Source organism: Anomalospiza imberbis, unplaced genomic scaffold (assembly GCF_031753505.1).
Source record: "Anomalospiza imberbis isolate Cuckoo-Finch-1a 21T00152 unplaced genomic scaffold, ASM3175350v1 scaffold_43, whole genome shotgun sequence".
NCBI lineage: Eukaryota > Metazoa > Chordata > Aves > Passeriformes > Viduidae > Anomalospiza > Anomalospiza imberbis.
The window spans coordinates 856463-870273 of NW_027100039.1; the positions used below are offsets into that span (position 1 = coordinate 856463).

The 13811-nt window shown below is 69.3% G+C and overlaps 1 protein-coding gene across 1 annotated transcript; it reads left to right on the plus strand.

The window, feature by feature from the left end:
* Positions 1-671: 671 nt before the first annotated feature.
* On the plus strand, positions 672-13604 carry BAG6 (BAG cochaperone 6). Its single transcript, XM_068178409.1, is given in 20 exon segments — positions 672-735; positions 849-973; positions 1273-1390; positions 2665-2726; positions 2728-2847; positions 3081-3134; positions 3271-3345; positions 4075-4310; positions 4609-4770; positions 5926-6055; positions 7065-7209; positions 7212-7261; positions 8180-8322; positions 10246-10300; positions 10357-10462; positions 11634-11744; positions 12631-12658; positions 12660-12937; positions 13197-13447; positions 13449-13604. Coding segments are annotated over 19 exon segments (2364 nt in total). The 5' UTR covers positions 672-735; positions 849-889.
* The last annotated feature ends 207 nt before the right edge of the window (positions 13605-13811 follow it).

The following is a 13811-nucleotide window of genomic DNA, read 5'->3' on the forward strand; positions in this document are numbered from 1 at the left end:
GGGGGGGCCCACGGAACATCAGCAGGACCCACCCCCTCCTCGTGATGGCCACCAGGAGCGGCCGGGGGCTTCCACCGTGGGCCACCAGGAACACGAACGGGCCACCGGGAGCCCCCCTGGGCTGGCTACCAGGAACGCTCCTGGAGCACCGAGAGCCCCCTCCTCTCCCCCCGGGGCTGAGCCCCCACCCCGCTGCCGCACGCACGCTGCCCGAAGCCCCGCCCACCGCTGTGATTGACACCTCCCCCGGGCTCCGCTCCCCGCCGCAGGCCCCGCCTCCCCCCGCGGCTTTGGGGTAAATAAAGGCGATTTTGGGTCCCCCCCCCGCGGGCGGGGTCCGTTCCGGGAGGGCGGGGCGAGCGGGGAGGCCCCGGCCTCACCAAAGATGGCGGCGCCCTCAAACAAAATGGCGGCGCGGAGCGCTGCGCGCGTGCGCCTCACGCTGAGGGCTTTATTTTTTTTTTTTTCCCCCCCCTTCCCCAACACGCGGGGCTGCCTTTGGCGGGCGCCTGATGCCGGTGCGGCGTTTCCGCGGCTTTTAACGGCTCCGGTAGCGGCGGGAGAGCCGCGGGGAGAGGGGCCCGGAGGATCCGCCCCGGGCGGCGGCGGCGGCGGCGGCGCTGCAGGCGATCGCGGGGGGCAGCCCCGGCGGGGCCTCGCGCGCGCAGGCGCAGAGCGGAGCAGGCGCTGCTGGGCCGGAGCCGCCGCGGCCGCGTCGGAGCCGCCGACACCGAGGTGGGGGCGCGGGGGAACGGGGGGCGCTGAGGGGTCCCGGGGGGGGCGCTGAGGGGTCCCGGGGGGCTCGGCGGGGAGCGGGCCCCGCTGTAACGGCCTCCGTTCCCCCTCAGGGCAGCCCGTCCTGGTCGCCGCGGCCACCCCCGGCCCCGCCATGGCGGAGGAGCGGCCCGAGGTGCTGCAGGTGCTGGTGAAGACGCTGGACTCGCAGACGCGGAGCTTCGAGGTGGAGCCGGAGGTGAGGGGCGCGGGGGAGATCCCGGTGTCACCTCCGCGGGCCGCTGTCACCACCCCCCGGTGCTGCCGGTGCGGCCCCCGGTGCTCCCCGGTGCCGGTGTTACCCCTGCCCCCGGTGCCGGTGCGGCCCCCGGTGCTCCCCGGTTCTGGGTGACCCCCCCGGTTTCATCCCTCGGTGTGACCCCCGGTGCCGGTGTGACTCCCCCCGGTGCTCCCCGGTGCCGGTGTTACCCCTGCCCCCGGTGCCGGTGCGGCCCCCGGTGCTCCCCGGTGCCGGTGTGACCCCTCCGGTGCCCGCAGATCTCGGTGCGGGAGTTCAAGCAGCGCATCGCGGGCGCCGTGAGCATCGCGGCCGAGAAGCAGCGGCTGATCTACCAGGGCCGCGTGCTGCAGGACGAGCGGCGGCTCCGCGAATACAGTGAGGGAACCGGGAACCGGGAATGGGGAACCGGGAACGGGAATGGGAACGGGAATGGGAACGGGAATGGGAACGGGGAACGGGATCTACCAGGGCTGCGTGCTGCAGGACGAGCGGCGGCTCCGCGAATACAGTGAGGGAACCGGGAATGGGGAACCGGGAATGGGAACGGGGAACGGGAATGGGAACGGGGAAGGGGAACGGGGAACGGGATCTACCAGGGCCGCGTGCTGCAGGACGAGCGGCGGCTCCGCGAATACAGTGAGGGAACCGGGAATGGTAACGGGAACGGGGAAGCGGGAACGGGGAATGGGGAATGGGAACAGGAATGGGGAATGAGAATGGGGAATCGGAAATGGGGGACGGGAATGGGGAAGGGGAACGGGAACGGGAATGGGAAAGCGGGAATGGGAACGGGAATGGGAATGAGAACAGGAACGGGGAACCAGGAATGGGGACGGGAACGGAGAATGGGAATGGGGACGGGAATGGGGAACAGGAACGGCAATGGGGAACCGGAATGGGAAAGTGGGAATGGGAACGGCAATGGGGAATGGGAATGGGGAATGGGAACGGGAATGGGGAACCCAGAATGGGAACGGGAACAGGAATGGAAATGGAGAACAGGAATGGGAATGGAGAATGGGGAACAGGAATGGGGAACAGGAACGGGGAACCAGGAACGGGAATGGGGAACAGGGAATTGGGAACAGGAATGGGAATGGGGAATGGGAATGGGGAACCGGGAATGGGGATGGGAATGGGGAACCAGGAACGGGAATGGGGAACCGGAATGGGAATGGGGAACAGGAACGGGGAACCAGGAACGGGAATGGGGAACAGGGAATTGGGAACAGGAATGGCAATGGGGAATGGGAATGGGGAACGGGAATGGGGAATGGGAATGGGGATGGGGAACCGGGAATGGGGACGGGAGGATCCGGGAGCCGGGGAACGAGAAACGGGGAACGGGAACGGGGATCGGGGGTGGGGGGGGGGCATGGGAGGGGGAGTGGGGCAGTGTTGAGGGGCTGGGGGCGACCCTGGGGGGGCCGGGGGCGACCCTGGGGGGGCCGGTTCCGGGTTCGGGGGGGGGGGGTCAGGGACTGGAGGGGACGGGGGCCATGGGGGGTTTTGGGGAGCTGAGCGCACCCTCAGGGGGCGTTTTGGGGGGCTGGGGAGGGGGAACGGGGCCTGGGGGAATGGTGGGGTTGTTTTGGGGAGGGGGGGCGGGGGGGGGGCTGACCCCCCCCTCCTCTCCCCTTACCCCCCAGATGTGGGGGGCAAGGTGATCCACCTGGTGGAGCGCGCCCCGCCCCAGGCGCAGTCCCCGAGCTCGGGGGGGGCCCTCGGGGCTGGGCACGTCCCCCCCACCCCCCCAGAACGGGGGGGGCCCGCGGGGGGGCCCCGACAGGAACGCCAACAGCTACGTGATGGTGGGGACCTTCAACCTGCCGGTGAGGGGGGGGCGCCACCGGGGGGGTCACGGCTTTTGGGGTGCGGGGAGAGGGGGGGGGGGGCTGTCGAGCGTCAGCGATTTTGGGGTGGTGGGGGGGGGGGGCAGTAATTTGGGGGTGGGTGGTGATTTTGGGGGTGGGGGCGGGGGTTCGGTGGTTCTTGGGGGGCTCTGAGGGTTTTGGGGGGGGGTCTCAGGGGGTCAATAATTCGCCGCCCCCTCCCCACAATCCAGATCGACGGCTCCTCGGTCGACGTCCACATCAACATGGACCAGGGCCACGGCCAGGTGGGTTTGGGGAGGGGTCCAGGCTGTGCCCCCTCCCACCTCCCCACAAGCTCTGGGGGTCCCAGGGGGTTTTGGGGGCGCCTGGAGTGACCCCCCCCCCACCCCGGTGTCCGTCCCCCCACCCTTCCCAAAACAGAGTGAGCCCCGCATGCGGCTGCTGGTGGCCCAGCACATGCTGAGGGACATCCAGGGGGTGCTGGCACAGCTGGAGGTGAGAGACCCCAAAATCCCCCCAAATTCACCCAAAACCCACCCCCAAACCCCATCCAGGGGTTGCTGGCACAGCTGGAGCTGAGAGACCCCCAAATCCCCCCCCCAAATTCACCCAAAACCCACCCCCAAACCCCATCCAGGGGGTGCTGGCACAGCTGGAGGTGAGAGACCCCAAAATCCCCCCAAATTCACCCAAAACCCACCCCCAAACCCCATCCAGGGGGTGCTGGCACAGCTGGAGCTGAGAGACCCAAAACCCACCCCCAAACCCCATCCAGGGGGTGCTGGCCCAGCTGGAGCTGAGAGACCCCCAAAATCCCCCCCAAATTCACCCAAAACCCACCCCCAAACCCCATCCAGGGGGGTGCTGGCACAGCTGGAGCTGAGAGACCCCAAAATCCCCCCCAAATTCACCCAAAACCCACCCCCAAACCCCATCCAGGGGGTGCTGGCACAGCTGGAGCTGAGAGACCCCAAAATCCCCCCCAAATTCACCCAAAACCCACCCCCAAACCCCATCCAGGGGGTGCTGGCACAGCTGGAGGTGAGAGACCCCAAAATCCCCCCAAATTCACCCAAAACCCACCCCCAAAACCCACCCCCAAACCCCATCCAGGGGGTGCTGGCACAGCTGGAGCTGAGAGACCCCCAAATCCCCCCCCCAAATTCACCCAAAACCCACCCCCAAACCCCATCCAGGGGGTGCTGGCCCAGCTGGAGGTGAGAGACCCCAAAATCCCCCCAAATTCACCCAAAACCCACCCCCAAACCCCATCCAGGGGGTGCTGGCACAGCTGGAGGTGAGAGACCCCAAAATCCCCCCCAAATTCACCCAAAACCCACCCCCAAACCCCATCCAGGGGGGGTGCTGGCACAGCTGGAGGCGAGAGACCCCAAAATCCCCCCAAATTCACCCAAAACCCACCCCCAAACCCCATCCAGGGGGTGCTGGCACAGCTGGAGGTGAGAGACCCCAAAATCCCCCCCAAATTCACCCAAAACCCACCCCCAAACCCCATCCAGGGGGGGGTGCTGGCACAGCTGGAGCTGAGAGACCCCAAAATCCCCCCAAATTCACCCAAAACCCACCCCCAAACCCCATCCAGGGGATGCTGGCCCAGCTGGAGCTGAGAGACCCCAAAATCCCCCCCAAATTCACCCAATTCCCCCCCAGCCCCCCCCAAATTCTCCTCCAGCTGCTCCCCCCTCCCCTCCGGCCGCCCCCAACCCCCCCTTTTTTCCCCTCCCCTCCCCCCCCCAGGGCAATGGGGGGTCTCGCTCCCCCGGGCAGGCCGAGGGGACCCCCCCGGAGCCCCCCGGGGCCCCCCCCCGAGGAGCAGATGGAGGCGGCGGCGGCGCCCGCGGAGCCCCCCGAGACCCCCGAGCCCCCCGAGACCCCCGGGCCCGGCCCTGAGGCCGCCAGGTGAGCACCTTGTGGGGGGAAGGGGCTGGGGGTCCCAGGGGATTTGGGGGAGGGGTCCTGGGGGTGGTTTGGGGGGGGGTTTTGGGGGGGGGTTGGGGGTCCTGGGGGAGTTTGGGGTGGGGCTCAGGGGGTCCCGGGGGGATTTTGGGGGTCCTGGGGGAGTTTGGGGTGGGGCTCAGGGGGTCCCGGGGGGGATTTTGTGGTCCCGGGGGGGTTTGGGGTGGGGCTCAGGGGGTCCCAGGGGGATTTGGGGGTTTGAGGTGGGGCTCAGGGGTCCCGGGGGGGGAGTTTGGGGGTCCAGGGGGGGTTTAGGGGGGTTCTTGGGGGGTTTGGGTGGGAGCTTGGGGATTTGGGGAGGGTCTTGGGGGTCCCAGGGGGAGCTCAGGGTTTTGGGGGTCCCGGGGGGCTTTGGGGGGCAGCTCAGGGGTCTTGGGGGGGAGTTTGGGGGGTCCCGGGGGGGTTGGGGTGGGGCTCGGGGTCGTGGGGGGGGAGTTTGGGGGTCCTGGGGGGATTTTGGGGGTCCTGGGGGGTTTTGGGGGAGCTCAGGGGTCTTGGGGGGGAGTTTGGGGGTCCCAGGGTGGTTTGGGGGTCCAGGGGGGTTTGGGGTGGGGCTCAGCGGTTTTGGGGGGCAGTTTGGGGGTCCTGGGGGGATTTTGGGGGTTCTGGGGGATTTTGGGGGTCCTGGGGGGTTTTGGGGGAGCTCAGCGGTTTTGGGGGGCAGTTTGGGGGTCCTGGGCGGTTTGGGGTTCCCAGGGGGATTTGGGGGGAGCTCAGGGGTTTTGGGGGGCAGTTTGGGGGTCCTGGGGGATTTTGGGGGTTCTGGGGGATTTTGGGGGTCCTGGGGGGGGGTTGGGGGGAGCTCAGGGGTCTAGGGGGGGAGTTTGGGGGTCCTGGGGGGATTTTGGGGGTCCTGGGGGGTTTTGGGGGAGCTCAGGGGTTTGGGGGGCAGTTTGGGGGTCCTGGGGGAGTTTGGGGGTCCAGGGGGGGTTTGGGGTGGGGCTCAGCGGTTTTGGGGGGCAGTTTGGGGGTCCTGGGGGATTTTGGGGGTCCTGGGGGGTTTGGGGGTCCTGGGGGATTTTGGGGGTCCTGGATGGGTTTGGGGGGAGCTCAGGGGTTTGGGGGGTCCCGAGCTGACCCCTCCCCCTGCCCCCCAAGCCCCCCGACCCCCGGCGAGCTGGGGGAGGTGCTGGGGGAGCTGCGGCGCCTGGAGGCGCGGCTGGAGCCGTTCCGGCAGCGCTATCGCGACATCCTGGCCGGCGCCGCGACAGCCGACTACAGCCACGACGTGGGCGGGGGTCCCGGGGTGGGGGGCGTGGGGCGGGTTTGGGGGGGTCCCGCGGGGTTTGGGGGGGTCCCGCGGGGTTTGGGGTAACGTTTGGGGCGATTTTGGGGGTCCTGGGAGGGAAGGTCGGGGTCACGGCGGCGGCGCGGTCGCGATATCCTGGGCGGCGCCGCGACGGGGGCGGGGGTTTGGGGGGCTCTGAGGGGTTTTGGGGGGGCTGGGAGGGGTTTTGGGGGGCTCTGAGAGGGTTTGGGGGGGCTCTGAGGGATTTGGGGGGGCTCTGAGGGGATTTGGGGGGCTCTGAGGGATTTGGGGGGCTCTGAGGGATTTGGGGGGGCTCTGAGGGGGTTTGGGGGGGCTCTGAGGGATTTGGGGGTCTCTGAGGGATTTGGGGGGCTCTGAGGGATTTGGGGGGGCTCTGAGAGGGTTTGGGGGGGCTGGGAGGGGTTTTGGGGGGTTCTGAGAGGGTTTGGGGGGGCTCTGAGGGATTTGGGGGGGCTCTGAGAGGGTTTGGGGGGGCTCTGAGGGGTTTGGGGGGGCTGGGAGGGGTTTTGGGGGGGCTCTGAGGGATTTGGGGGGCTGTCAGGGTTTTGTGGGTCCTCTGAGGGTTTGGGGGGGGCTCTCAGTGTTTTGGGGGTCCTCTGAGGATTTTGGGGGGGCTGTCAGTGTTTTGTGGGTCCTCTGAGGCTTTTGGGGGTCTCTCAGGGTTTTGGGGGGGGCTCTCAGTGTTTTGGGGGGCTGTCAGGGTTTTGGGGGGGCTGTGAGTGTTTGGGGGGGTCTCAGGGTTCTGGGGGGTCCTCTCAGTGTTTTGTGGGTCCTCTGAGGGTTTTGGGGGTCCTCTGAGGGTTGGGGGGGGGCTGTCAGGGTTTTGTGGGTCCTCTGAGGGTTTTGTGGGTCCTCTGAGGGTTTTTGGGGGGGCTCTCAGTGTTTTGTGAGTCCTCTGAGGGTTTTGGGGGTCCCTCGGGGTTGTGGGGGTCCCCGAGGGGTCCCTGACCCCCCCCTGCCCCCCCAGGCCGAGGCCCGGGAGGAGGCGCAGCGGCTGCTGAACCTGGTGGGGGAGGGCCAGCGGCTGCTGGGCAACGCCCTGGTGGCCCTGGCCGAGCTGCGCTGCAATTTGGGGGGACCCCCGCCCCGCCCCCTGCACCTGGCCCGGCCCCTCCCCACTACGGACCCCCCATGCTGGTGCAGCAGGCGACCATCCCCATCCAGGTGGGGGGGGGACCCCAAATTGGGCTGGGGGACCCCAAAATGGGGAGGTGGGGGCAGCGAAATGGGGGTGGGCACCTCAAAATGGGGGTGGGGACACTGAAATGGGGAGGGGGACCCCAAAATGGGGGTGGGGACACTGAAATGGTGGGGGGGGGACCCCAAAATGGGGGTGGGGACACTGAAATGGGGAGGGGGGGACCCCAAAATGGGGGTGGGGGCAGTGAAATGGGGGTGGGCACCCCAAAATGGGGGTGGGGACACTGAAATGGGGAGGGGGACCCCAAAATGGGGGGTGGGGACACTGAAATGGGGAGGGGGACCCCAAAATGGGGGTGGGGACACTGAAATGGTGGGGGGGGAACCCCAAAATGGGGGTGAGGACACTGAAATGGGGAGGGGGGACCCCAAAATGGGGGTGGGGACACTGAAATTGGGGGGGGCAACCCCAAAATGGGGGTGGGGACACTGAAATGGGGAGGGGGACCCCAAAATGGGGGTGGGGACACTGAAATGGGGGTGGGGACCCCAAAATGGGGGTGGGAACACTGAAATTGGGGGGGGGGGACCCCGAAATGTGGGTGGGACCCCGAGATGGGGGGGAAGGGACCCAAAAATGGGGGAGGGGAGCCTGAAATGGGGGGGGAAGGACCCCAAATTGGGGGTGGGAGGTCCTGAAGTGAGGGGGGGGGGGTTGGGGGGCTTTGGGGAGGGGGGGGGGTCTCGTAAATGGGCCTGGATTTGCGAAGTGGGGGATGGGAGGACCCCAAACAGGGGAGGGGGGACCCCAAAATGTGGGTGGGGACCCCAAAGTGGGGGGAAGGGGGGGGGTGGTTGGGTCCTGTGGTGGGGGAGGGGCTCCGGGTGGTCCCGGCCCCCCCTGACCCCTGTGCCCCCCCCCACCCCCCGGCCCCCCCCCAGATCAACGTGGGCACCACGGTGACGATGGCCGGGAACGGGGGCCCCGCGCCCCCCGCGCCCCCCGCGCCCCCCGGCCCGGCCGAGCTGCCCCCCGGCCCCGCCCCCCCCCGCGCCCCCCACCCCCCCCCGGGGACCCCCCCGAGGCGGCGCCGCCCCCCCCGGGCCCCTCCCCCCCCCACCCCGGGGCCCCCCCCGCGTGATCCGGATCTCGCACCAGAGCGTGGAGCCCGTGGTGATGATGCACATGAACATCCAGGGTGAGCTGGGACCCCCCGAAAACTGCCCCCAAAAACTGCCCCGGGACCCCCGAAAACTGCCCCCAAAAACTGCCCCGGGACCCCCGAAAACTGCCCCAAAAACTGCCCCGGGACCCCCGAAAACTGCCCCAAAAACGGCCCCGGGACCCCCGAAAACTGCCCCCAAAAATGGCCCCGGGACCCCCGAAAACTGCCCGCAAAACGGCCCCGGGACCCCGGAAAAACTGCCCCAAAAACTGCCCCAAAACGGCCCCGGGACCCCCCGAAAACTGCCCCCAAAACTGCCCCCAAAACTGCCCCGGGGACCCCTGAAAACTGCCCCAAAAATGGCCCCCAAAACGGCCCCGGGACCCCCGAAAACGGCCCCCCAGTACTGCCCTGGGACCCCAAAAACTACCCGGGGACTCCCCTGGGACCCCCACAATGGCCCCCCATACCCCCTGGGACCCCAAAACTGCCCTGGGACCCCACTGGACACCCCCCCTTCCCCCCGGGACCCCCCCAAAATCCCTCTCTGGCCACTCCCAGCCCCCCCCCCCCCGCTCTCCCCAAACCCCTCCCCTGCCCCCCCAAATCCCCCCGTGACCCCTCCCCACCCTGTGCCCCCCCAGATTCGGGATCTCCCCCCGGGGGGGGCTCGGCCGGGCCCCCCGGCCCCGGGCTGGGCATCGGTGAGTGGGGCTGGGGGCGATCTGGGGGGGATTTGGGGGGGGTTTGGGGAGTCTGGGGGGGCTTTGGGGGATTTTGGGGGGGTTTTGGGGGGGTTTTTGGGGAGTCTGGGGGGGGTTTGGGGGGAGTCTGGGGGGATTTTAGGGGATTTTGGGGGGGTCTGGGAGGTTTGTGGGGTCTGGGGGTGATTTCTGGGGAGGCTGGGGGGGCTTTGGGGAGTCTGGGGGGGTTATGGGGGGTTTGGGGGGAGTCTGGGGGGATTTTAGGGGAGTTTGGGGGGGATCTGGGAGGTTTGTGGGGGTCTGGGGGCAAATTCTGGGGAGTCTGGGGGGGCTTTGGGGGATTTTGGGGGGGTTATGGGGGATTTTGGGGGGGTTTGGGGAGAGTCTGGGGGGATTTTAGGGGAGTTTGGGGGGGGTCTGGGGGGGGTTTGGGGGGGTCTGGGAGGGACTTGGGGGATTTTGGGGGGGGTTTTGGGGAGTCTGGGGGGGTTTGGGGAGGAGTCTGGGGGGATTTTAGGGGAGTTTGGGGGGGATCTGGGAGGTTTGTGGGGGTCTGGGGGCGAATTCTGGGGAGTCTGGGGGGGCTTTGGGGGATTTTGGGGGGTTATGGGGGGTTTGGGGGGTTTGGGGAGAGTCTGGGGGGGCTTTGATGGGGTTTGGGGGGACTTTGGGGGAGTCTGGGGGGATTTTAGGGGAGGTTGGGGGGGATCTGGGAGGTTTGTGGGGGGTCTGGGGGGTTTTGGGGGGAGTCTGGGGGTCTTTGGGGAGTCTGGGGGTTTTTTTTGGGGAGTTTTGGGGGATATTGGGGGGGGTTGGGGGGGCTCTGGATCGAGTTGGGGGGCACTGGGAGAGATTTGGGGGGGGGGCTTGGGGTTGTGGTGGGTGTGGCCATGGGAGCAGTGGGCGTGGCCATGGGTCTGTGGGTGTGTCCGTGGGTCAGTGGGTGTGTCCCATGGGTCCGTGGGTGTGGCCATGAAGTGGGTGTGTCCGTGGGTCAGTGGGCGTGTCCGTGTGTCAGTGGGCGTGGCCGTGGGTCAATGGGCGTGTCCGTGGGTCAATGGGCGTGTCCGTGGGTCAATGGGCGTGTCCGTGGGTCAGTGGGCGTGACCATGGGACAGTGGGTGTGGTTGTGGGGCAGTGGGTGTGTCCGTGGGGTAGTGGGCGTGTCCGTGGGTCAGTGGGCGTGGCCGTGGGTCAGTGGGCGTGGCCGTGGGTCAGTGGGCGTGGCCTGACCCCTGCCGTGCCCTAGGGGGGGGTGGGGGTGCAGCTGCCCCCGCTGCCCCCCGAGTTCCTGCAGGCCGTGGCGCACCAGATCACGCAGCAGGCCATGGCGGCCGCGGCCTCCGCGGCCACAGGTACGGCTGGCCGCTGACCAGTGACCTGTGACCGCTGACCAGTGACCAGTGACCAGTGACCTGTGACTGCTGACCAGTGACCAGTGACCAATGACCAGTGACCAATGACCAGTGACCACTGACCAATGACCAGTGACCAGTGACCACTGACCAGTGACTGCTGACCGCTGACCACTGACTGCTGACCAGTGACCAATGACCACTGACCAGTGACCTGTGACCAGTGGACTACTGACCACTGACCAATGACCAGTGACCTGTGACCACTGACCAGTGACCAATGACCAGTGACCACTGACCAATGACCAATGACCAGTGACTACTGACCAGTGACCAGTGACCACTGACCAGTGACCAATGACCAGTGACCAATGACCAGTGACCAATGACCAGTGCTGACTGCTGACCACTGCTGACCACTGGCCCTTTACTGACCATTGCTGACCCCAGCTGACCCCAACCCAAACTGACCCCAACCCAAACTGACCCCAACCCACCCAAACTGACCCCAGCTGACCCCAGCTGACCCCAACCCACCCAAACTGACCCCAGCTGACCCCAGCTGACCCCAACCCACCCACACTGACCCCAACCCACCCACACTGACCCCAGCTGACCCCAGCTGACCCCAACCCACCCACACTGACCCCAACCCACCCACACTGACTCCAGCTGACCCCAGCTGACCCCAACCCACCCACACTGACCCCAACCCCACCCAAACTGACCCCAGCTGACCCCAGCTGACCCCAACCCACCCACACTGACCCCCAGCTGACCCCAGCTGACCCCAACCCCAAACTGACCCCCAACCCACCCAAACTGACCCCAGCTGACCCCAACCACCCAAACTGACCCCAGCTGACCCCAACCCACCCAAACTGACCCCAACTGACCCCAACCCACCCAAACTGACCCCAGCTGACCCCAACCCACCCACACTGACCCCAACCCACCCAAACTGACCCCGACCCACCCCAGCTGAGCCAGCTGACCCCAGCTGACCCCGTTGGCGCTGCCCCCTGGCCGGAGTGCGCCCCGGTGTCCCCTCCCCCACCGGGCCGTGCCCCTCCCCCGCTCCCTGGGGGGGGTTCCGGGGGTGCCTCTCGGGGGTCTCACGCCCCCCCCGACCCCCCATCCCCCCCCCCACGCCGTGTCCGTGTGCCCCCAGGCCAGGCCGTGGGGGGGGTTCCAGGCCCCCACCCGCGTGGTCATCGCCCGGCCCACGGCGCCGCCCCCGCGCCCCACCCACCCCGGAGCCCCCCAGGCCGGCGCCGGCCCCGTGAGTGGGGGATGGGGGGCGGGGGAAGGGGGGGGGGGGGGCTGGGGGAGGGGCGTGGCTTGGGGGGTTCCTGTGGGGGGAAGGGGGGGGGTCCCCGTGGTCAGGGTCCCCCCCCTGACGCCCCCCGTGCCCCCCCCCAGGCCCCTGGGGGGGCGTCGCTGGCGCAGGTGATCAGCGGGCTGGTGGGACAGCTGCTGATGCAGCCACTGGTGCTGGGTGAGCCGGGCACTGGGGGGCACTGGGAGGAACTGGAGGGACTGGGGGGGCACTGGGAGGGGACTGGGATGGACTGGGGGGGGGACTGGGAGGGGACTGGGAGCACTGGGAGGGGCACTGGGAGGGACTGGGGGGGACTGGGAGGGGGACTGGGATGGACTGGGGGGGGACTGGGAGGGGACTGGGAGCACTGGGAGGGGACTGGGAGCACTGGGACCACGGGGAGGGACTGGGGGGGACTGGGAGGGGACTGGGGGGCACTGGGGGGGGACTGGGGGGAACTGGGAGGGACTGGGGGGCACTGGGAGGGACTGGAGGGCACTGGGAGGGGAACTGGGGGGGGACTGGGAGGGACTGGGGGGCACTGGGGGGGGAACTGGGAGGGGGACTGGGAGGGACTGGGGGGGACTGGGAGGGACTGGGAGGGGACTGGGAGGGACTGGGGGGCACTGGGGGGGAACTGGGAGGGGACTGGGAGGGACTGGGGGGGACTGGGAGGGGACTGGGAGGGACTGGGGGGGACTGGGCTGTACTGGTGGTTACTGGAGCTGGGGGGGGGATGGGCAGTCTCTGGTCCTGTGGCGGGGTGGGGGGGCGGGGCCTGGTTTGTATTTCGGGGGTCTCGGGGGGTGGCCACGCCCCCCTGACCCCACCCCCTCCCCTCCCCCAGCCCAGGGCGGTTCCTCGGCCCCCCCCGCCCCCCCCCACCTCCAACTCCGCCCCCTCCTCCGCCCAAGCCCCGCCCCCGGCCCCGCCCGGCCCCGCCCCCCCACCCGGGGGGGCCCCGGGGGTCCCCGATGGCTCCGCCCCGGCCCCGCCCCCGGCCCCGCCCAGCGCGGGGGGCGGGGCCGAGGCGCAGCAGCGCCCCCTGGTGGGGCTGCTGGGGGGGCTGCTGGGGGCGGGGCCAGCGCCGCTGGTGGGCGTGGCCGTGCCTGGGAACAGCCCCCCTGCTGGAGGGCGTGGCCGAGCTGCTGCAGGTGGGCGGGGCCTTTGGGTGGGCGGGGACTCAGAGCAGCGGGGAGGGGCTTGGAGAGAAGGGGCGGGGCTTGTGGCTGCCTAATGAGGGGGCGGAGCATGGGAGGGGGGTGAGGGAGCGGTGCCTTGTGGGAAGGGGGCGGTGCTGCCTGCGGGGAGGGCGGGGCTTGCAAGGGGTGTAAAAAACAAGGGTGGGTGGGCTTCGAAGGGGGCGGGGCTCATCTCGCCACGCCCCCTGACCCCATCGCTCTCCCCCCACAGGCCGCCCAACCCAGCCCACGCCCCCCCCCGCCGCCGAAGCCCCGCCCTCCTCCTCCGACCCCTCCCCCGACCCCTCCTCCACCGCCGCCCCTCCCCCTTTCCCCCCCGCCGCCCCCCTCCCCCCCCCCGCCCCCCGAGGGCGGCCCCGCCCCCTCCCGCAGGAGGCCCCGCCCCCGGCGAGGGCGGCCCCGCCCCCGGGGAGCCGCTGCCCCCCGAGTTCTTCACCAGGCGTGCTGCAGGGCGTGCTCACGCTCCATGCTGGGACCCCTGGGCGCCCCCCCCAGCGGGCCCCCCGAGAGCATCGCCGCCTTCCTGAGCCGCCTCAGCGGCACGCCCGGCCTGCTCGAGGGCTCCCCGGGGCCCGACGGTGAGAAATGGGGGGGGATACTGGGGACCCCCCGACGGTGAGAAATGGGGGGGATACTGGGGATACTGGGGACCCCCGACAGTGAGAAATGGGGGGGATACTGGGGACCCCCGATGGTGAGAAATGGGGGGGATGGGGGGGATACTGGGGACCCCCGACAGTGAGAAATGGGGGGATACTGGGGACCCCCGATGGTCAGAAATGGGGGGGATACTGGGGACCCCCGACGGTGAGAAATGGGGGGGATG